At 35.8% G+C, this 22,985-nt stretch overlaps 3 protein-coding genes across 3 annotated transcripts; 1 reads left to right on the top strand and 2 right to left on the bottom strand.

Annotated features, from left to right (window-relative positions):
- Nucleotides 1-611: 611 nt before the first annotated feature.
- LOC144563082 (putative glutathione S-transferase GSTF1) lies at nt 612-2,321 on the bottom strand. The gene is made up of 3 exons (XM_078312464.1): nt 2,035-2,321; nt 1,748-1,796; nt 612-1,229 (listed from the first exon to the last, which is right to left on the bottom strand). Exons 1-3 carry the CDS (start codon nt 2,173-2,175, stop codon nt 793-795), a joined length of 627 nt encoding a protein of 208 aa, XP_078168590.1. The 5' UTR covers nt 2,176-2,321; the 3' UTR covers nt 612-792.
- A 4,511-nt stretch (nt 2,322-6,832) lies between these two features.
- LOC144563379 (protein SRC2 homolog) lies at nt 6,833-7,873 on the bottom strand. Its single transcript, XM_078312849.1, has one exon. The coding sequence runs from the start codon at nt 7,763-7,765 to the stop codon at nt 6,965-6,967; it is 801 nt and encodes a 266-aa protein (XP_078168975.1). The 5' UTR covers nt 7,766-7,873; the 3' UTR covers nt 6,833-6,964.
- Nucleotides 7,874-12,758: 4,885 nt separating this feature from the next.
- On the top strand, nt 12,759-19,708 carry LOC144563076 (PWWP domain-containing protein 1-like). The gene is made up of 2 exons (XM_078312448.1): nt 12,759-13,769; nt 17,563-19,708. Exons 1-2 carry the CDS (start codon nt 12,983-12,985, stop codon nt 19,569-19,571), a joined length of 2,796 nt encoding a protein of 931 aa, XP_078168574.1. The 5' UTR covers nt 12,759-12,982; the 3' UTR covers nt 19,572-19,708.
- Nucleotides 19,709-22,985: the final 3,277 nt, after the last annotated feature.

Below are 22,985 nucleotides of genomic sequence, written 5' to 3' on the forward strand. Positions count from 1 at the left end.
ATAATTCCGTGCATAGGTATAAATATTTTTGTTCATAGATATTAATTCTTTAGAAATTGTGTGGAAACAATACAGATTATATAAGAAAATTGTGCAGAGATGGTCCCCTCAGGTTAGTTATGAAAGTTATGTGCGGGGACAACTATCAGCGTCCTAAAAATAATACATACTTCATGATCTTTATTTTTATTTTAACATTATGATATGTGATTAGGATATATATATATATTTTTACAAATATAAGCAATTAAGCATACTTCATAAATATAACATTTTCTTTTGAAACGTCATAGTGAAAATAAAAAGGTACTTTTAATGGGCTATGGTTAGGACAAAAGTCACTGTGATTTGGGGTCTAATGAATGTCAATGGTGATAGATGGGGATGTCCGTATATCATTTACAGAATTATTAATTGAATTCCTAGTAAATAATCCAAAGAAGGGATGTTTTTGTTTTAGATGTCTCTGTTCATCTGTTGTAGCCTCTGTCAAATTCTTCGAAGAAAATACAAGCTTTTAAGTTTCAACATTGTTTCTTGTTTCATACTGAGGTTAGTCATAACTCATAATCAACATTGCCGCAAGGTTCCAAAACAAGATTTAAAGTTACTGAATTTTGAAGTTTATCTCAAGTTTAGCAAAACAAAATAAACTTTATTCATATTTAAATCTCTGCATAGCAGCACATTAAATTGCTGACCAATACCACACCAAAAAGCCGAAAAAAACAAAAGCAAAAAACCAAAGTTTAATTCATTCAGAATTAATTCTACAGGCCCACAGTTCCCTTCTTAATTTGACATTATTTCAACCACCTTTTTGATAGATGGCCTGGCCATGAAAGCCTCCCACCATGCCTTGACATGCGGGTACGAGTCGAACACAGAGCCATGTGTCAACATGAGGTAGTATGTAGATGAGAAATGGCTGAGATCAGCAAAGCTGATGAAATCTCCTGCCAAGTACTTGCACTGTGACAAGCGCGTATCATACACTTCAAGCATCTTCTTCAGCTTCTCTACACTTGTGTCTACTGCCTGTTGGTCGATGGCTTCGCCACGCATCGGATTGACGATTACATTTTTTATGATAACGAAAGCAAGCTGGTTGTATTGGCCGTATTCGACATTTAGCCATACATCCACCAATGTGGCTTTCTTAAGATCGTCTTCTGGTAGGAGGTCTGATTTGTACTTTTTAAGGATGTACCTTGAGATTGCACGTGATTCTGGTAGAATAAGGTTTGGATATGTTAGAGGTAGAAAATGATATGGATATTATTATTTTTTATTGAATTGAATTGTTTTGAGAATTATTGAATAATTGTTCCCAGATTACTACGTACAAAATACCTATTCAATTTAATTATACAAATCAAGCTGGCTTTTATAGCTGCTAGAATTAAGCCTAAAAAATGGAAATAAGAGAACTTGACCTTTTAACTAATTCTGGTAAGCATCATAATTAACTTGAAAAAGAAAGGAAATAAAGGCAGGTTTAAATCTGCAAAATGACCTAACAACTATGCTAAGTGTATCCCAAAATATAATCTCCCATGTAGAGAACCACTAAGTATTTCCAACAAATATGCATACTACATAATTTGGTTACAGACTTACAGGGTTATCTGCTAATAATAAGTAATTTGTAACTGTTAATGCTGACAAATTTTCAAATAATAATTTATTTATGAAATATTTCTTATTTCTTGCAAAAAGCTTTCCTAATCATTAAGGTAAAACTCACCAAAGATGGTGAAATCATCATCTTGGAAAGCAGGAATTTGGCCGAAGGGCTGAAAAGAAGCAATAGCACAATGAGATGATATTACGGAGAAGGAAATGAACCATTCTTAAATTTCAAAACGCTCCAAAAATCCTCCCCAATTCATTACTTTCTACCAGTAAAAAGCAAATAAAGGCCAATATTCCTCGCCATTTTTAGGCTTTATAGTATTCTGCAAAAAAGAGGGCTATAGTTTCCATTCAAATACAAAATTTGATAAACAAGATAAGTTGAGCATAAGAAATTACATGGCGGGCGACATGCGCAGGACTTTTGTGCTGGCCAGCAAAGAAGTCGATCGGAACTACCTCATATTCAGCCCCAACCTCCTCCAGGCACACCAGTACTCTTGCCACATTTGTCAATTTCGGTGGTCCAAAAACCTTCATCGGTTCATCCCCATCTCTCTCTTATTTCTCTGTGTCTAAGTTAGGGGGTTTGTGACTCAAGTGTGTTAAAGCAGAGAAACAAGAGTAAGATTCAGTGTTCTGAGTTATAGGCTTATAGCACACTACACTCCATTATTAACTTGTCCCCACCTAATTAATTCCTGAAGCTTCTTCTTTTTTCTTAAAATATGTTGGGACCATTGCATAGGGTTTAATACCCGACAAATTCAAGTTAAATGCTTTGATGCTTCAAGTTAAATACCCGCAGTTTTTTAAACGCTCATTAATGATTGAGCGGTCCTCCCATGTTTTTTTTGGCAGTATCTGCGGGGATAAATGCAGGATGGAGGCTGCGGAGATTGTTATCAGCGTCCTTATATATTATATTACCGCACACTTGACTAATTATTAACTTTCCTGGAAAGACTCCAAATTAAATAGACTAGAAAGTAGGAAGTTAAGCTTATCTAATTATTGACTAGAAATCTTTTATTTAGGTGCAGGAAGTCAAGTAGATAGGATTAACTTCCTAATTAATCAAAGTCCAATTCATTTCATATATAGTTTCCATATATAGGTCAATAATTCCCTTCCTAATTAAGCTGACATTATTTCAACCACCTTTCTGACAGATGGCCTGGTCATGATAGTCTCCCACCATGCCTTAACATGCGGGTACGATCGAGTTGAACACAGACCCGTATTGTGTCAACATGATGCAATAAGTGCACGGCACATATATGACTGAGATCAGCAAAACTGATGACATCTCCTGCCAAGTACTTACACTGTGACAAGCGTGCCTCGTACACGTCAAGCACCATCTTTAGCTTCTCTAAGTTTGTGTCTACAACCTGTTGGTCGACGACTTTACCAAGCATCGGCTTAACAATGGCATTGTAAATGATAGCAGAACAAGGTGCGTTGTACTGGCTGTTTTCAACATCAAGCCATGCATCCACCAATGCAGCTTCTTTGAAATCATCTTCTCGAAGAAGGTCAGACTTGTATTTGCGTAGGATGTAACGTGAAATTGCACGCGACTCTGAAACAACAAAAGATGATATATTAGACATTTTTTTTTAAAATATAAATATATTAAAATTAAACACAGTAGGTATCGGTTGCTACTAATGATAGAAAAAAAAAAAAAAAAAAACAGAGATGTACTATCTACATTTATTTTGTTTTTGGCATGGCAGTTTGGATCTTTTTTACTAGGTTCATGTTTGGTTGCTACATAAGGAGGATTAAATCCGTTAATTACTTCAAGCTAAGGTGGTTTAAGTTGTTTTTATTTGTTTGAAGCCTGTTACTTAAGTTATGGCTTAAACCATTGACTAATGAAGAGAGAAATTCAGAAATGAATATATGTCTTTGACAGTTCGTAGGTAGGAGTAAGCTAATTCGTCTGAAGAGGTGGACATAATAATTTACTGCGCCACAACTCAGATCTGACTCTGTTGAAGATTAATAACCAACACACAAATGGAGATGCAATTTCTAGGTGCACTTAGCAAAAATCAGATATGGAAATTTAATGAAGACACCCAATTCCAAAAAAGACTGAAAATCCAACGTTTCTTTTACTTTATTCCAACGGCTATTTGATCCTTGTACTCTATATAAGCACATTGCATTGTGTATTGTAAAAGTATGATCAATTAATGAAATATTTTTCTTCAGAGTCTTAGCTCAAATTTCAGAGCAAAATCAATGAGTGAACAACTAATAAGAAGAAGAAAAAAAACACAAATGAAATCATGAATCCTTAGTCAACACTCAACACTCAGCCTTTGATCTTCTCTATCCCTCTCCTAAAAAAAAAATCAGCCAAATGAAAACCCACAAAAGAATTTTAAAAAAAAAGAAGAAGAAGAAGAAGAGAGAGAGAAGTGGTTTGGCGCAGCGAGGACAGCAGCAGCAGCTGCTCTAGCCTAAAGCCAAACATGCTTCAACCAAACTGAAGAAGGTCTTCAGCCACATAGTCAGAAATCAAAAGAATATAAAAAAAAACTACCTGAACCTTTGACCTCAGCCCCGATGGGAGAAGCCTAGTGACAAAAAGCTGGAGCTTGAGAAGAAATGTGAAGTGCAAGTGAGGGGAGAAAACACCCAGATCTGATACAAGCACCAAGCTGGTACGATTACCAGTACGGCTGGTAGTTGTACCATGTTAAATTATTATTCATTTCTCATGTTAAATAACTGATCGTTGTATTTATTTGAAATGTGTGCATCATATGCATAGTTTAATTAAATTATAATTGAATTTTATGTGATATTATTGACCTATTATTTTGTACGACTTATCGTTTGTATGATTTTTCTATTCTGAATTATGGTCGAATTACCACAATTTATGTTTATATAAATATGTTGAGTTCTGCAAAGTCTAGAGGTTATAGACTAGACTTTGGTTACAGATCAATCCTTATGCGCATATGGTGAAAGACCCTCGCTAATCCCAATACCTGTTGAAAGGGGGAATCAGTTTCTGATTCTGCTTATTTTTCCAATGGTGACTATGGGTTGACTATAAAGATACGTCTAATTGATGTCATATTCAGTTTGGGACTGGAATGATAGTTTTGTTTAATGTATTGAGAATTATGGATTATGAGTTTATTGCATACAAAATATTGTCTGATTATGAATCAGATTTTAATGAATGGTATAAGCTTAAACACATCAGATGTGGGACAGTGGAGGGTACTGAGTATCGGCAGGTGTGGGTTTAGCGTGGCCACCTGTGTGACAAGTTGGTGGATCATCTGTGTGTTACCAGACCTGATAATTTGAATTCAAGCTAAATGTCTCAGTTGAGCTTCATTTGAAATTCTATGAATTGTGATTCGATTGAATATTGTGATCGAGCATATGCATTCATTTTTATATATAAACTAAACTGTTAATGTCAAGTTGAGAGGATTTAATTATGGATATGGATTGATTGCAAGTTCAGTAGCTTGATTGTGGCAAATTTTCCTTGGGAGATATTATTATTATGTTTTGGAGTCACCAACAAATCAATCCGCGTTTAATACGACGATTCGCTTATTAAACGATCAATTCGCGAATTATTCTCGTATTTGACGAATTTTCTGTTTTATACGCGGTTTCTTCTCAAAAATTGTCGCGTTCGTCAAAGAAAAAAACATCTTCTTTACTAGCGCTGTAAACGAGCTAAGCCTTGGCTCAGCTCGTTAATTCTGGTCCGAGCCTGGACAGAGCGAGCTGGACCTAGGTCTCTCGAGCCAAAAGCCTTGGCTCAGCTTGTGACAAGCCAGTCCGAGCTAGCTCACGAGCTGACGAGCTGGCTCACTGGGCTTTATTGAGCTGCTATTATACAAATTCAAAAATATAAAATAAGAAAACACATTCATACATGCAACAGCTAAGCCCACTAAATATTATAAATACATGCAACAGCCAAGTCAATTCATGCAACAACCCACTAAATATTATAAATTCATGCAACAACCAAGCCAATTCATACAACATATAAATCAACAAAAAAAATCAGCTAATGGGCCGAGCTGGTTATGGCCTTAGCTGGCTCGGTCTGAGCTGACATCTGGCTCAAGTCTGAGCCGAGCTGGCTCGTTAACAGCTCGGTCCACTATCGAGCGAGCTATTAGCGAGTGAGCTAGAGGCGAGCCACGAGCTTTTTTGACAGCCCTATCCTTTACTATAGAAGGCCGCGTGGTTGAGGCTGGTCACGTGGTGGGTCCCCTCTTGTCCTCTGTGATGGAACGTTTGATTTTGCAAAGTTTTGATTTGAGTTTTACAAAGTATAATAACTCGTATGGACTTGGTTTACGCATTAACTTTCGATCCATAGCATTAAATATCTCCACTTGGCAAAGTTTGATAGCCCATATTATACTCGAATCATTTCCGAATTATACCCGAATTACGAATTTTTGACCATGCCAATTGAATTGAACCCGTATTTTTCATTTGTCACTGTGGTTATTAGTAATGCATATAAAGAATCCATTGTCTTACATGTATTAATAAATATACATAGCATATTATACTTGTATTTGAATTGTGACATATTATTAAAATAATATCAAAGTTTATAATATTTATTTAACTATATAATATATATCTACTATTTGATTACGGATATTAATTAAGCATATTAAACATATTATTAAAATTTAAAATTATATATGTATCTATATTTACACAAATATTTAAGCACAGATATTAAAATATCAAATATCTATATCAAATTTTTAAATACATATCGACTATAAACGGGATATTTTTCCGCTCCGTTTGGCATGTGCTCAATCAAGCTCACTCCCGAGCATTTCCAAATCGTTGTGCAAACACAACTAAACTGGTACATTTTAAAGGAGGACTAAAGACTCTGCTTTTAGCCTTTTCTGCTTTGTATAGTACGCATGTGCAAACACCACATTTGCCATCAAGCATATATAATTAAGTGCTGAACTTAAAATTTGTTTTATTGCTTGATACATTTGCGTACTATGTTTATTAATTTGTACTATGTTTATTCATTTCTGCCATTTTAAAGAGATCTTCACCTCATAAAAGATAAATTATTTGCCAATTAGCAATATAGATATTATGAACATATATATATCATCATCATGTACAAGTAACATAATTAGCTTCGCCTCAGTTAAAAACAAATTTCAAAAGAAGAAATACCCAAATGCATGCGTACAATCGAATTATTAACACAATGTACAAAAAAAAAACCCGGCATCCTCAACTTTCCAATCAATAATAAGATAATGAATGCTGCAAATTAGAAACCAACACCGGCATCAAACCCGGCATCATATCCAGCATCATACGCTGAGGTATCAGTCATCAGATCTCCTAGCATCATCCCACCAAGTGCTCCTCCGAGAATACCCATTCCAAGCCCTGCTCCAAATTTTCCCTTCTTCTGTGTCGGTGCCGGACCGTACCCGTACCCCACCTGGGGCGGCTGTGCACCATACCCATATGCTGGTGCAGCTACTGGGTACGGGTAAGCGGGATGATATGGCTGATAGCCTGGTAGAGCCCCATATGGTGCCCCTCCCGCGTATGGCCCTGAAGGCGGAGGATATGGAGCGGGGTACGCTGTCACCGGCACTTCTCCCTTGACATGATGTTGAACAGGATTTTGTGCAGGAACAGTTATAGATGGAGAACCACTAGGTTCGATGATTTTGTACGATAAATTTAGCACACCCTTCGGCCTGCCAGATGGGCGGCACACCTGATAACTGACGAGCTTCTCTTCACCACTGGCACCTGATTCTAGTAATTCATTAACGGGTATCGAAACCTCACCGACCTCGTGGTCCCGAAGGAAGCCCTCTGAACGGAGCACAATGCGGAGTGCTAGGCGGGGATCAAGCGAGCGGATTACAAAGCGGATGACGGTTCCCCAATTGGGGCTCCGTCCGCCTTCCCGATCAGGTACTGTTCTGCGAATATCGGCAGGATCAGCTCCTGAGATTGTTGCAACTGCATATACAGACATTTTGGAGAAGAAGTTCACCTTCTTGAGGTCTTTCGCTGAGATCATAGTGACCTCCAATGATTTGATCTCCATTGATGTTTGATGTTTGTTTCAGGAGGGTGTAGAAGATGGTCGCAGGGTTTGAGGTTGTAGGGAGGAGAGGATCAATGCGATCGAAGTCGACAACTGGGGAATTTCTCAGGAGCTAGCTAGCTTATCTTGTTTTTGCCAAGTTTAGCGAAATATATAGCAGAAATGGTAGGAATTATAACGGTAACAGTAACACATGTGATGAGGAGGAGAAGCGAGGGCTGCGAGGCCTTGTTTTTAGGCCTCGGTTGTTACATGCATGATTCAAAGCTAGTTTTGAAGATGGATGCATGTATATGAATATCTGTTATGGAAAAAATATCAGACTTGTCTAAAAATAGACCTGTTGGTTAAAGATCATTCTGTGTGTTGTTCGATGGGAATCACCAAATTACCAAATTCGGTTGATGTCACACGCATCAAGATTTGTAAAAGTTATTGCGCATGAATCTTATTATTGAGCGGACGTTTCCGGGAGACTTCATCAAAACTACATATTCCCCCTCTAAAATTTATAATACCATACTCATCATTTAGACTTATTGTTTTTTCTATTAAAACTCATTTTTTAATTTATGAAGTTCTTATTTTATCCTTGATTAAAAAATAAAAATATGTAGTTAGCGTAAGAATAATGTTTAGTCTTCTAATTAGTTAGTGTTCAAGAGTATATGACTTATTTCTCTACTTGTGACACATATACAGTGGTATTTAAGCATATGCTTTTGTACACATCACGAGTAAGAATATGAACTGTTAATTATTATGAAAAATTGATCAATAAAAAGATTGAATATTTTTCTTACACAAACTACACATTTTTTAATAAAAGATAAAATAAAATCATTATAAATTTAAAATAAGTATTACTATAAAATAAAATAAATTAGATAAATTTATGAGTTTTTAAAATTTAGAAGGATAATTATTATATTATGAACTTTAGAACGAGAAATACATAATTTTGAAGTTTTTGAGAAGTATACATGAAATTATCCTTAAATTAATTAACCAATAATTAAAGTTTTCCCTATGCTCAACCCCTTTGGTTAATTTTATGATTTTGAAATAAGCTTAGTGAAGTTAAGAGAATTTCAAATAAACTACATATAGAACTCTCGGTATACAACAATATTTATTTTGAAAAAAGGGGGAATTTCATTATACCCCTCAAAAACTTCAAAATTACGTATTCCCCCCTCTAAATTTGGATATTACATATTTCCTCCTCTAAAGTTCAAAAACTCACATATTTACTCATTTAATTGTCTTTTATATTAAAACTCATTCTAAATATATAAAATACCTATTTTACCCTTCATTAAAAGTATAAAATGCCCCATTGAACTCAAATTTGAATCTGAAGGGTTTCTCTACCGTCCGATTCGCACGTATTGCAATAAGATTATTGCGTGTTCACTTCAAGATTCGTGCTAATCTAGCCCGCACGAATCTCAAAGCAATTTTGATCTGTGTGCATCGCATTAAGATCTGTGTACATTGCATCAATTTCAGTTTTTGTTCGCTTCAAGATTCATGCTGGTCTAGCACGCACGGATCTCAAAGCAATTCAGACGGTAGAGGGACCTTTAGATTCAAATTTGAGTCAGGTGTAGGGGTGCAAACGGATCGGATATTATCCGTCCGTATCCGGATCCGTATCCGAATTTTTGCGGATTCGGATATTCGGATACGGATAGTTGCGGATACGGATATAAATTATGCGGATACGGATTCGGTTTTCATTTCGAAAGCGGATACGGATGCGGATGCGGATAATTATCTGTATCCGATTTTTTTCAACTTTCGGATATCCGTATATCAGCTGTAGGAATTTATATTAAGTTATGTTTTAGCTTTCGGATATCCGCATAGCAACAAGCCTGTTATAGAAAAAGGTTGTTCAATTGAGAGAATCGAGGGAGCTTCATTGGATAATGGATAGTGCTTTTTTATTTTCGCTATTGTACCATGTCAGGTATACTTTGACTTTCATGTTAGTGCTTTAGAAAATTTTATATTATTTGAACTTGCTTTTTAGAAGCTTTTAATATTTTTAATCATATTTTCTTATTTTATCCTTTGATGACAGTTTAATACGAATTTTTGTTATTACATTAACAAACTATTCAAATACGTGTTTACATAGAAAACTATTTTCTCAATCGGATAGTGAAAATATAATTGTTCGTTAATAAGATATATATTTTGTAATAGCTTAACAAGTTAATTAGATATATATTTTGAATTAGAAATCCGAATTATATCCGTATCTGTATTCGTATCCGAAAATATCCGATCCGTATCTGTATCCGTTTAATATCCGATCCGTATCTGTATCAGATTACTATCCGATCCGTATCCGTATCCGAAAAAAAATTACGGATACGGATATGGGTTGAGCACTATCCGATCCGTATTCGATCCGTTTGCACCCCTAGTCAGGTGGGTGTTTTATGTTTTTTAATAAAAGGGTAAAATAGGTATTTTTTAAAATTTAGAATGTGTTTTAATAGAAAAGACAATAAAATGGGTAAATATGTGAGTTTTTGAAGTTTAGAGGGTGAAATATGTAATTTTAAAATTTAGAGGGAGAAATATGTAATTTTGAAGTTTTTGAGGGGTATACGTGAAATTCCCCCTTGAAAAAATGGCAAATATGCAATTTTTTAATGAATAACACCAAGCAAGAGCATGTTACGTCCAATGTATTCCCCAACAAGTATGAATAAGAAAAAGGTGTTTCATATCCATGTATTCATCCAACATTTATATTACTCGCTAGTAGTTTTTTTTTATTTCATTAAGTATTATTTTTTATCAATAATTAATTCATTTATTAAAATGAACGGATATTGGACGCTGAATGGATAATAAATTTATAATCTAGCATGAACATATAATAAGAAAATACTTGTACATATTATCATAACATATCAAAAATTATAATACAATGTTGGTCTTCGTATTTAAAAAAGGGAAGCTGATAACAGTACCTGCACTATAACTACCATAACTGTCATAATTATTTTGAGGGACCGCAAAAACTTCAGCACATAATTCTTTTTCTAAAATATTAACACATATACGCAATGAAGTATTTATACCTATGCATGGAAGTATTTATACCTATTAGGTGAATAATTTTTACGTAAATAATTGTCTCCCAACTAAATCTCTGAAACATATACGCACCATAAATATCTGTGAGGGACCACTCAAACTACTTGGGGAGTCATACACGTTTTTAGAGGCGGATTTTTTTTCTTTGTTCAATCTCGTCTATATTTCTTACGATTTATGAGGAATTTTTCGAATCTAAAATCACGAATGTCTTTTACGCAATTTTCTATTTCAAATGAGATCGAAGATAATATACTTTTGGGCTCATCGCCATACAAGTATTTATACCTCGGCGTGCAAATATTTTTTACATATGACACTAGATGATGTCTGAAAATATTAATATGAAGTATTGCAAGTATTTATATCTCTGCACTGAAGTATTTATACCTATGTGATAAACTATTTTTGTTAGAGGAAAGTTGTCACGGGAACGATCAGGTAAGGTTGATGTGGTGATATGGGGTCCCTACTACTTCATTAGAGGAAGGTTGACGCGGGACGATTGGGGGACTGAAAAAGGGATAATCATAACAAGTTACGCATCAAAGTATTAATATCTTATTTCTCTAGTATATCTTATCTTCCAAGTATTTATATCTATGGAAGTTGATGTGGGGACAAGTACGGAGACTGAGAAAGGGGGACCATATAATTAGTGGAGATCATAAAAAAAGAGTGTTACAGGGACTTTAAAATAATAATTAGTGAGGACCATAAATATCTTTTTAGAATAATAATTAGTAGGAACCATAATACATAATTTCTTTAAATGGGATGCGGGAATTTTGAGGCTAAGGAGTTTGAGGACCCTTAAGGATCCTTAAGTGGATCTTGCCAACACTTTCACTGTAAGATTAGTTTAAGCAGCATTGTCGCCAATTTATCTGACTAAAATTTGATCTTTTTATAAAGAATAATTATCTGGGTATCTCACTCCGGTACCATCAAAATGGGATGCAAGAATTTTGAGGGTAGTGGAGTAGTGAGGGTACTCAAATAATTATTCTTTAAAAAAGGATTAATTTTTAGTCAAACAAACTGGCGATAATGTTGCTTAAACTAATCTTACGGTGAAAGTGTTTGACAAGATCCACTTAAGAATCCTTAAGGGTCCTCAAACTCCTTAGCCTCTTAATTCCACCTAACAACTTCTCCTTAGTCTAAATTAACTTTTGCTCCTTTTGTCCGGATTAAGTCTCCTTAGCTCTCCTTGTCTGAAATCTTAAAACATTAAAGCTATTGGATTTAGTCTTCTTGGCACCTTTTGTTGCCTCCTCCTAACACCTTTTCTTAATCCAACTTTACCGAACAAGTTTTTCTTAGTCTCAGTTAAAATTTAATCCCAGCCATTGTGTTTAACATCCCCGCCATCCTTGAAAACATCATACGATAAATAAATAATTTATCACAAATTTGTCACCTAGAATATATTGTACTGATGAGAATCAATTTTTAATTTAGTAACAAAGATAATATTTTTCTTACATATTCAAACTTCTTATTCGATAAGCTAGGCCTCCAACGTCAAGGGACGGGTGATATTAATTCTCTTAAAATATAATGAATTGAATAAATTTGTGAATTTATAAAATTCAGAAGAATAAATACAATATTAAAAAGTTACGTAATTTAAATTTTTGTAAATAGTATATGTGAAATTCTCCCTATGGCCTATGCACAGCAAACAGCGGTACGCCGCTAGCTTCCTCGACATGGACCATTATCAATTTATCACAAATCAAGGCCCAAACAGGTAGCAGGCCGGGTCGCGGATCTCATCTCATCTACTCCATTTATTTTTTGATATTGTATATATTTTTCTACTCGAGAAAAAGAAAAAAAAGAAGAAAATGTTTCTTCAAAAATACGAAAAAGAGAAAATCGTGCTTTATCAGTTTATCCACCCAGCCAGCCACCCTCTCTCCTCTGAGTCCTCTCCTCCTCTCCTTTCCTAGGGTTTCGAATTTCTACCCAGACGCCACTACGCCAGAGCCTTCTCCCTTCGTCGGTCTCTCTCTTGCCTCTTTCTTTTCTTCCACCAAGCAAAAACCCTAATTTTCACCTGTCAGATCTAGATCCCATCCATTTCTTCCGATGGCCTCCTCTTTCGACCAAGAAGCAACGCAAGACAGCGAGAACGAGGATCGACCACAAAATGGGCTGCAAGTCGGAGATATGGTCTGGGGCAAAGTCAAGTCGCACCCGTGGTGGCCGGGGCATATCTTAGACGAATCCTTTGCCGGGAGCTCGGTGCGCAAAAACCGCCTTGCTGAAGGTCGTAAGGCCAACTCTCTACTCGTCGCTTTCTTCGGCGACAGCAGCTATGGCTGGTTCGATCCCTCCGAGTTGATGCCCTTCTCCCCCAATTTTGCTGAGCTGTTTGATAAGGCGACCCACAAATCCTTCTTAAATGCGGTCTCTGAGGCCTCTGACGAGGCGTCTCGTCGTGGGGCCCTTGCTGTGACGTGCAAGTGTCGTGACGAGTCAAATTTCGCCCCTACAGGGGTTGATAATTATTTTTTTGTAGATGTGCCGGGATATGAACTGGGTGGGATTTACTCCCTCTGTCAGATCGAGGAGGCCCGCAAGCTGTTCGATCCAGCGAAGGCTGCTCTGTTCGTGGCTGACTTAGCGCTGGGGCCTATTGAAGCGGCTGCTGCGTACTCTAAGGATGAGTCTAAGGGGGAGGAGTCTAATGGAAAGGAGACTGTGGTTTCTTTTATGAAAATGCGTGCAATGATGGTGGGTTACAGAAGAGCTGTTTTTGAAGAGAAAGATGATACCTATGCACAGGCCTTTGGTGTTGATCCCGCAAAGAGTAACAAGAGTGCGGGGCCTGATGCACAGTTGGAGAAGAGGCGAGAAAGATTTACGCAACGAGGTATTGACACTAAAATTAATCTGTGCTTTAGTAATTTGTTAAAACAGGTTATTTGTAGATACATGAAGACGATGCTTGTTAAAATATGGAAGTTAAACACTGATATATTTTTCATAGCTGTAGTTAATATTTGGCTACCTACTTTGTGCATGAGGTATGTTATTATTAAAGTTTCATTGGTACATCTGGGAAATTGTTGATTTTGTTTGGCTACTACTGCATCTTGAACAAGGATTTCAATCTCAGTTGTTATGCAGCAGCAAGAGTAAATGCTGATTTGGGGTTACATTTTTGTGGGATTTCTTTGTGTTGGAAAACCAGTAATGGATGCTGAAATTGAAATCCTTGATCTTCAAATAGGATGTTAATTTTGATTTAAAAATACAATTCCTAAACGAATCCTAAACAGTTGTCTTATTCTTTGAAAGAGTAGTTAGATGAGCAAGATTATCTCTTCCGTGCACAATACTGATTTTATTTTAAAAAATACTATTTTTTAACCATGAGAACTGCCAATGGCAATTTTACATCTTTAATCGGGTTAAACTGCCTATAAAGCCTAAAGATTATGGAAAATAAATCCAAAAACCATAGCTTGTTGACTGAATATATACTGACATATTGTTTTTGTAGTTTCCCCTTTTATGCTGTTGGATTTTTATGATCTTTTTGCTGATTATCTTCATTGCAGAACGAACTACAACCTTTTGTTCTCCTGTCCTCTTTGCTAATTTTATTTTTCATTCGTGTTTCTTAGGTTCCAGTATCTCAAATCTTCATTCTTTTGTTTTTTGTCCGTTACCTTACTCTAGTAGATATGGCTATACTGGAAGTTGGATTTTTAATAGTTGTTGGTACATTTTATGTACAAAAGTAAAATAACCCTAATAAAATTCTATAATTAGTAAAACTTTATGCGGAAGCCTCTCATGATAATATAATGCTCTTGCATGGATTATGCGATATGCAATTTAGATATTTTTTTATGTTATTGAGCACAAAATTTATTTTATGAATGAACCTACCTATAAACAAATTGCATTTGGTAATAACATGTCTTAGTTAAAGTTTGGACACATTGAAGGAGAGATGTTAGCTACCTGGATATTGCTTTTAGTTTACTATCAAAGGAGCTAAAACTTTCTTGGGAGTTCTGTTGTTTCTTGTCTAGGGATCTTAGTAGTTGTCTAAATGAGCTTCAGTAATTGAATGTCGTCTGTACTTTATTTCAATTGAGGGGCTATTCTTCAACTGGTTAGGAGTACTCCTCTCCTAAGGTCCTTTTGTATCAATTTTTTTTTTTTGTTTGAAAACCTAGTTATGCTGTATTTCATTTTTTTATTATTAAACCATTCTAATGCCCCCAATATTAACTTCTCTTCGAATCAAGTTCTCGGTGCTTTTCTCGTTATTAACTTCAATGAGCATGGCATCCGCTAGCCCACTATTATAACCTGTGTTGCACTCAGGTTTTCTGTTGAAACATGACTAGCTGTTCTTAAAAGTAGTATATAATTTTGGAAATTGTAAAGGTTTTATTATAAGCCTTGGCAACTTACTAAATCTTTCTTTATTGACAACATATTTGAATTGACGTTGTGATTTTTCAAGACAATACTATGTTTAACTTCTTTAATCGAGTTCCAATCTCATGTGGTCAGGTGCGGTGAATTGTTCCTGTGTTCAAGCATCTTTCATGTTGCCTGTTTCTGTTCTTAGTTTTAGTGTAGTTTCTGTCAGTATCTTATCAACTCCTTGGGGTAGCATGATCTTGTCCAGTCAGCTGAAACACACCCGTATGAATTAGATATGCGAAAGTGCAGTGTGGTTGAGCTTGTGAGGCCTCTGTTGATTTCCTTCCTCATGCATTCTTTTTCCATTAGGCTAATTAGACAAATGGGTTCAAAATTGGCTCACATATTGCATTAACAGCTTCATAATCACACAAGGCTATGATTCTAGCTGTTCTCTTAAAGCACCTGGTGGCTTTCCAACTTTTTGTGCGATTGGCCAACTTGAGGTCTGTGCACTCATCTTTTGTTGTCCGTTAGGAAGGTTTCCTGGGGTAGAATTTGTTATTTGGGGCTCCTATGGAATTTCCTAGAATGTTGTAGAATCACCTCTTGTTTCGCAAGTTGTAGAGCAAAACTGTCCAAAAGCAAACTTGCTGCTCTTAATTTGGCCTGTATGCTTTATGGACACGTGTCATCCACAAAACGAGCAGGCAGGAGAAGATATACAATCAAAGGTCATCTGGATTGTTTCAGCTGTATGAATCTTGTCAGTTTGCTGTGAGCAAAAGACGATAGATCATGCGAAAATGATGCAGAGGGCGTTAACCGTGTGTTGTGACCTTATTTGTCCAAAGCTCCATGTTCTAATTATTTCAAAACAGAGTTCCTCGAGGTCCAAAATACCATGTTTTTCTGTGCAAGGGAATCAAGGGAATCATTTAGCCATGTTTGCGAGACCCAGCACTCTCAAAATAGTTGGTACTGCTAATCAGTTCAGAGGCAATCAAATTTTGAATTTATCATTCCTTGGAACAACAGTCAAATGGTTTCCATTAAATTGAAACGATTGTCAGAAAGATTCTAAAGCAACTTTTGAAACGTGCATTTTTTTGGGCATTTTTTTCTTAACATGTAGTTAATAAAATGTTTTATTTTCGGTTAGAATTGGGGCGCAAATATTACAAACTCGATTAGTTAAATATCACATGCCCGTCCAATGCCTTCATTTTTTTTTTTTACTACTTTGAAGAGTAAAGGTACCTCGAAAACCGTTATTGGGTGGTTTAGATTTATTAATTAATTAACCCAATAGTTGGAAAATGAGGGGCACAGGGACCAATCCAAATCCAATTCCAATTTGCTTTCAATTCTACGGCGCACATGAAAGAAAGCCAACCAAAGCTCCTGACTCTCTTCAAAAAAATAAAAAATAAAATAAAATGATCAAAGCTCCTGACGAGAGCTGTCACACTTGTGATCTTGCGTGGGGTGCTGTCACACTTGTGATCTTGCGTGGGGTGCCAATCATTTTTTTTTTGTCTGTTAGCTACTTGAGTCCTAACTTCCATCATATATTTTCTCTCATTTCTCAAAAGAGAAGCTTATGTAAAGCAGCATTAATAATAATGATAATAATAATAATAATAATAATAACAACAACAAGAATAATTAATAATTATGATAATATGGTAGTATTAATAACTATAATTATATTATTAATAATTATAATTAACAATGGGAATACCATAATGATCTGATATTTGTATTGTTTAATTGTTCTTATTATGTTTTTATTATACTATGTTGAATTTTTTTTTTATCAAACCGAATATCTAGAAATATAAATATGTCGGTTTGCATTGAGATTTTAAATAAAACCACTCAAGCTCGTTCTTTCCAATCTATATATTTTGGTTGTAACTTTATAATAGATTATTCGGGTCAGTTAGTTTATTGGTCGGGTAAGTCCAGTTTTAATCCCTGCATTTCCGTGGAAAATATAATAAACAAACAAGAAAGTGAATAATTCGAGTTCATTTCTCGCAGTATAATAATATGGACAAACCAAAATTAGTAAAAGATTCAGTAGTAAAAACGGATCTTGACCGTCATATGGAATATTATTATAGTTTTCTTTCTTTCAGCCCTGCATTTATTATTGTTGTTTTGTATTCATGCCCCTAGTTTTTTTCTATTCTCTCTTTTTTCCTTTGAGATCGAAGTCTCTTCCAAACTTATTTTTAGTTTTTACTGACCTTCTCTCTTTGGCAAATTTTCAGCGGTGCCCCTACTCGGTAAATTGAAAATAGCAGAAACACTTCGCGGATCGAACAAAAAGCGACCCGCGTCTTCGTCTTCCTCTAATCCCTCCGCTAAGACCCCGAAATCCAAACAAAAACCCAAACCCAAACCGCTATCGCAGATCCAGCACCAACCTCGCTTCAAGAGCACCCCTTCCAAGAAAACCGCCGCCATCGCTGCCGATCTCTCCGTCTCCGCCGCCACCGAGGACAATAAGTACCTCCTAAAGCGTCGCGACGATGCTGGTCCCAACACCTCTCCCTCTTCTCTCCCTGACCTCCAGTATCCTCTCCCCATCCCTGACCAACCTGACACCTCCTTCCTTGTCAATCCAGTTGCTGAACCGCCTGATGTGGTTGGGGCCAGCGACAGCTATGTGCTTCAGAAAAGAGAGAGGAAAGAAGAGGGGGAGGAGAAAGAAAAGAAGCCGGTGAAGGAGAAGAAGGCATTGCAAAAGCGAAAGAAGCTTGAAGTTGAAGGCCAGAGTAGTTCCGTACCTGATGCGAAATCTGAGGGAGGGGAGGGAAGCCTGGAGAAGAAAAGGAAGAAGAAGAAGAAGAAGCCTGTTGTTTTCAGTTCCATGGATCTCAACACGATACAGATAGTCAGCGACTTGCAGAAACTGGCGCTTGAGCCTCTTTATGGGAAAGAACGTGATGCTGCTGCACCTGTGAAACATTTGGTTTTGAATTTTAGGTCAGCTGTTTATCAGAAGAGCCTGGTTAACCAGGCTGCATCTGGCAAATCTGATGTTGTCAAGGATGAGAAATTGAAAGTGAAGAAAGAGAAGGGGGTTTTAGCTGCCATGGCATCCAAGCCGTTGGTAAAGAAGCTAGGGCTGAAAAAGCCAGACAAATCAAGCCTGAGCCCAGGCACCAGTGCTGCTGCTTCTAGCCCGTCAGTGATTGGTCGGAAGCGAGGCCCATCAGACCGTCAAGAGGAACTAAATGTGAAAAAGCAGAAGAAGATGGATAAAATCAAGTCACTGACAACTGAGAAAAAGGCTGCCTTAGCAAATGCCTCAAAGGTGATTGAAGAGGAGAAAAAGAAGGAAATTAAGGTGCAGAAGCCAGAGCTACCATCGGTCCCAAAGGTTCCATCTCCTACTGCCTTGATGATGAAATTCCCTCTGAAAACTGCACTTCCAACCATAGCGACTCTCAAGGCCAAGCTCGCACGATTTGGCCCGATCGACCTGTCTAACACAAGGGTCTATTGGAACTCACACATGTGCAAGGTTACGTTTAGGTTCAAAGACGATGCAAAAGCAGCGCTTAATTATTGTAACTCGAACGAAATCTTTGGTCAGGCAAAGGTCCAGTACTATATTCGCGAGCTTGATCCTCCCCAAAGCCAGGAAGCCGGGACTGATTCACGGGCCCTGGTTGAACCTGTTTCGGTTCGTCCTGGGAGCAGAATTGGAGCAGAGGCTGTTGAGACTCGGCCTAAGCCATCCTTGGTTACTCAGCCACCCAAATCAATTCTGAAAAAGCCCGGTGAAGACACTGGGGCTCCAGCTGGGACTGGTAATGGACCCCGAGTTAAATTCATGTTAGATCGTACCAACTCCAAAACCACCAGACCTGAGCTGCCACCATCTATGGCCGTTGGTAGTGATGGTGGTAGTCTCACAAACAAATCATCTGTTTTGCCTCCACCACCTCCCCTTGTTTTGCGTCCCCCACTTGTGCACCCAACTCATCCTCCCTTTAACTTGCGCAACCTGCCCCCTCCGCCCCCTCTGCTAGCAGCAAGGCCAGGTGCAGCCCAATGGATGGGTGAATGGAAGCTGGCCCACGAGCCAGTTGTACAGGACATCTTTGACCCAGTCCAATCAACCCGTAATGGGCCATTTGGTGGATTTGAAGAGAGGAAGAAAGAGGAGGTGGACATCTCCGGACAGTTGGTGGGCCTGCTGAGGCAGTGCAGTGACATTGTTGCAAAAGTGAAGAACTCACTGGGATACCTGCCATACCATCCTCTCTAGAAGCTTTCTTTAGTGTTAATTAGTCAGTCATATGGTAGCTGTAAGATGTTTCTTATGTTCAGATTGAGAACATATGTCAGGGAGCTTGCACTTTGTTTGCACCGCTTGAAAGCATCTGCTTTTGTTATTTTCTTTTACCTCTCTTAGCTTTTACTCTTTTGTTATTTTCTTTTACCTCTGAAAGCATCCTGCAGTACTAATGTTAGTCTAGCAACTGATAGCAACTGATAGTAATAGGAAAAAAAGAAGTAAAATATTGAATCAATTCAAGAATGCTAGAACCTGGATTCTCGTGCCTAAACATTTGGTGAAAGAATCGAACGTGCTTTTCATGACGATGTTTCAATTCATTGTGAGGCCATTACTAAAATCTGTACAAACTACAAACACAATTTGATGTCACTGTACACCTTGTACGATTGTCATAAAATTTGAATGTATGGATCCAGTTTGCCAACAAAAACATAAAAAAGTTATCATTAAAAATCATAGTCGAAAACCATACATCATTGCTAGTTTGCCAAAAATACAAAGGAGTTCTCGTTAAAAAAAAAAAAGAAGTGCGCATGTAGTCTGAATTTTTTTTTTTTAATTACCATCTCAAAAAATCAAAATTGTGATTTTACCGTTGTTTTGGTGAAAATTCAGAAACCACTGCTTGCGCGGACTAAGTCTGCGCACCAAGCCAAAGAGTCGTTTCTTCTGAGTCAAAGAGCAAAACTTGCAAGTTCCTTTTTTCAACTTAGTCCTTTTTTAAAATTATTTAATAGTTTTTTAATTTAAATTTAAATTTGTAATTGTTAAGTTTGTCTATTAATTCAACCAACCATAATTGGAATTGATGTTTATATATATTGGTGGTGAGGTATTACAAGGGTCGAACGGTGCTTATTACGGTACCCAATTATGGGTAGGAGATGACACAATCGGATCCAAATATGGATGTACATACTGGAAGGGAGACAAAGGGGACATGAGCCCAATAGAGCAACACTCGAAAGGAATACGAAAAGGAGAAGTGATGCTAGAAACCATACCTAATAAAGTATATTGTTTTTAAATATTACATGTTTCAAATTCAACAACATTCTAACAATATATATTTTTTTTTTCTGCAGTTTCATCGTCCAAGAGGTGATCATATTCATATGTGAAGTTCTATTGTAGTACAATTTGTAGTAATTTTCAATTGAAGTTGTATTTTTTAGGTAAATATTTGTTAGTTATGTTGTAGTACAATTTGTAGTAATTTCTAGTTCAACATGTGCGCAGACTCAGTTTCCTTTTAATTTTTAGTTCTATAATTCGGATCTATATTTTAGTACAAATTATAATTAAGTTCGAGTCTATATTTTATTCATCAAATATGACGTGAATATATAATTTCAAACATAACGGAACATGAATAAACTAAATTTAAAAGTATAATCTAAACATAACATAAAAAAAAAAAAGTGCGCAGATAGTCTGCGCACGTGGTGTTTTTTGAATTTTCACCAAAATGGTGGTAAAGTCAGAATTTCGATTTTTTTAGATGGTTATTATTGAATTAGTAAACTTACAGGGGGTGTTCATTAAGTTGGATGGACTTAAATTTTAAGCTCTTCCAAAGAAAAGGTGTTTGACAAGAAAATTTAAGAAAGTTGTTATTTAGTTTTCTTAAGGTGACTCAATTGCTTAAGTTATGTAAAATGGTGACTTAAAAATTGAAATAAGTTTAAAAAGTTCACAATATTTTCTGGATTACCTAGAAGTGACTTTTGAATCGGGATCAATAACTCAGAATCTAAGTATTTTTATTTTTTTTCCAATAACACATAAATAAATATATTAATTTTTCTTACAGCCATGAAAAATTCGGTCTGAAAAATATTGATTCTGGTTATTTATTGCAGTCTTTCTAATAAATCAAATCATATTGTATTCCATCTATTTTCAAAGAAATATATTCAATATTTCTAATATTTTAATACAAAAAAAATTCTGTTTTAAAAAAAAAAGAAAAAGAGAGAGGCCAAAACCGGTGCACCATTAACCAGTATTGTTTCAATTAAAAAAAAAAAACACATTTCCGGTTAACCAATAACCGGATCTATTTTCATTATTCCGGGAGTTGGGCCACCGGAAAGAAGGGCCCAATCCGGTTATTGGTTAACCGGATTGGCTAGTTTTCGAATTTTCACCAAAAAGGGGATAGATTCGATAATTTGTTAATTATTTTGGGTATTTATAAAAATTTCGGAACTTAGACACCAATACTTTTTTATGCACTGATATTTTCTAACCTTTTGTTGTTTTCTTCTTTTGAAAATATTGTGTAAATCCTTATTTTACTATATGTATATTGTATATGTATATACAATCACCTTATTTAGGATATCTATATTGAGGAGGGTTCCAATACCTCATATTTTTCATATCTTATTATACCTCATATTTTATATCTTTATTTTTAAAGGCTAAATTGTTGATATGAACGGCTCAATATGATATTTATATTAAAATATGCCTGGAATGAAATTTTAGAATTTTTGAAATTTTTTACTATTTTTTAAGATAGATACAAAATTATTATTTTTTTGATCATTCAAAAAACAGTGATTTTTTACCCATCATAAAAAATAGTAAAAAAAATTCCAAAAATTATAAAATTTCATCCCCAAACATATTTAGTTTGGATATCATGTTGAACTATTCAGATCAACAATTTAAATTTTGAAAATAAAAATATAAGATATGAGATATGATGAGATATAAAAAGCATGAAGCATTAGAACCCTTCTCATCTATATTATGGTTGTGTAGCATTTTTTTTTAAATTATGTCGGGTAGCTATTTTGTGTCGCTAATTGTTTTGATGTACGAGATATTAATTTTGCATTAGTTCTGACTTGTATTGATGAATTGTCTATTTTGACTTGCTATGGTTTAGTTTGAATGAATTGTCTATTTTGACTCATATTTTAATTTCGGATTCTGATAATTATTTATGCAGCTCTATCCTCCCATTATCTCTATATCATAACTACCATAAATTTAAGGGAATCACAAAAACTCCAGCATTTATTTTATTTTTCTAAAATATTAATACATATGTACGGAAATATATTTATACCTATAAGTGAATAATTTTTATATAAGTAACTGTCTTTCTAACTATATCTCAAACTAGAAGAGGGATCATACACGTTTTTAGAAGTGAATTTTTTTTTTCGTTCAATCTCGTCCACATTTTTGACGATCGATGAAGAATTTTACGAATATAAAACCACGAACGTCTTTTATACAATTTTCTCTTTCAAATGAGATCCGTGATGACGTGCTTTCGGACTCGTCATCACATAAGTATTAATTCTTCAAAAACGAAAGTATTTATACCTATAAAGTGGACAATTTTTATATAAATAATTGTCT

This window comes from Carex rostrata, chromosome 12 (genome assembly GCF_964058835.1).
Source record: "Carex rostrata chromosome 12, lpCarRost1.2, whole genome shotgun sequence".
Classification (NCBI taxonomy): Eukaryota; Viridiplantae; Streptophyta; class Magnoliopsida; order Poales; family Cyperaceae; genus Carex; species Carex rostrata.

Bases quoted from the DNA above. Each gene is read 5' to 3' on its own strand.
- LOC144563082 (XM_078312464.1), bottom strand. From the start codon at position 2,175: ATGAAGGTTTTTGGACCACCGAAATTGACAAATGTGGCAAGAGTACTG. The intron at 1,797-2,034 runs GTAATTTCTTAT...GCTTCTTTTCAG, and splicing joins CTGCGCATGTCGCCCGCCAT to CCCTTCGGCCAAATTCCTGC. The intron at 1,230-1,747 runs GTGAGTTTTACC...TTATTCTACCAG, and splicing joins TGATGATTTCACCATCTTTG to AATCACGTGCAATCTCAAGG.
- LOC144563379 (XM_078312849.1), bottom strand. From the start codon at position 7,765: ATGGAGATCAAATCATTGGAGGTCACTATGATCTCAGCGAAAGACCTC.
- LOC144563076 (XM_078312448.1), top strand. From the start codon at position 12,983: ATGGCCTCCTCTTTCGACCAAGAAGCAACGCAAGACAGCGAGAACGAG. The intron at 13,770-17,562 runs GTATTGACACTA...GCAAATTTTCAG, and splicing joins AGAAAGATTTACGCAACGAG to CGGTGCCCCTACTCGGTAAA.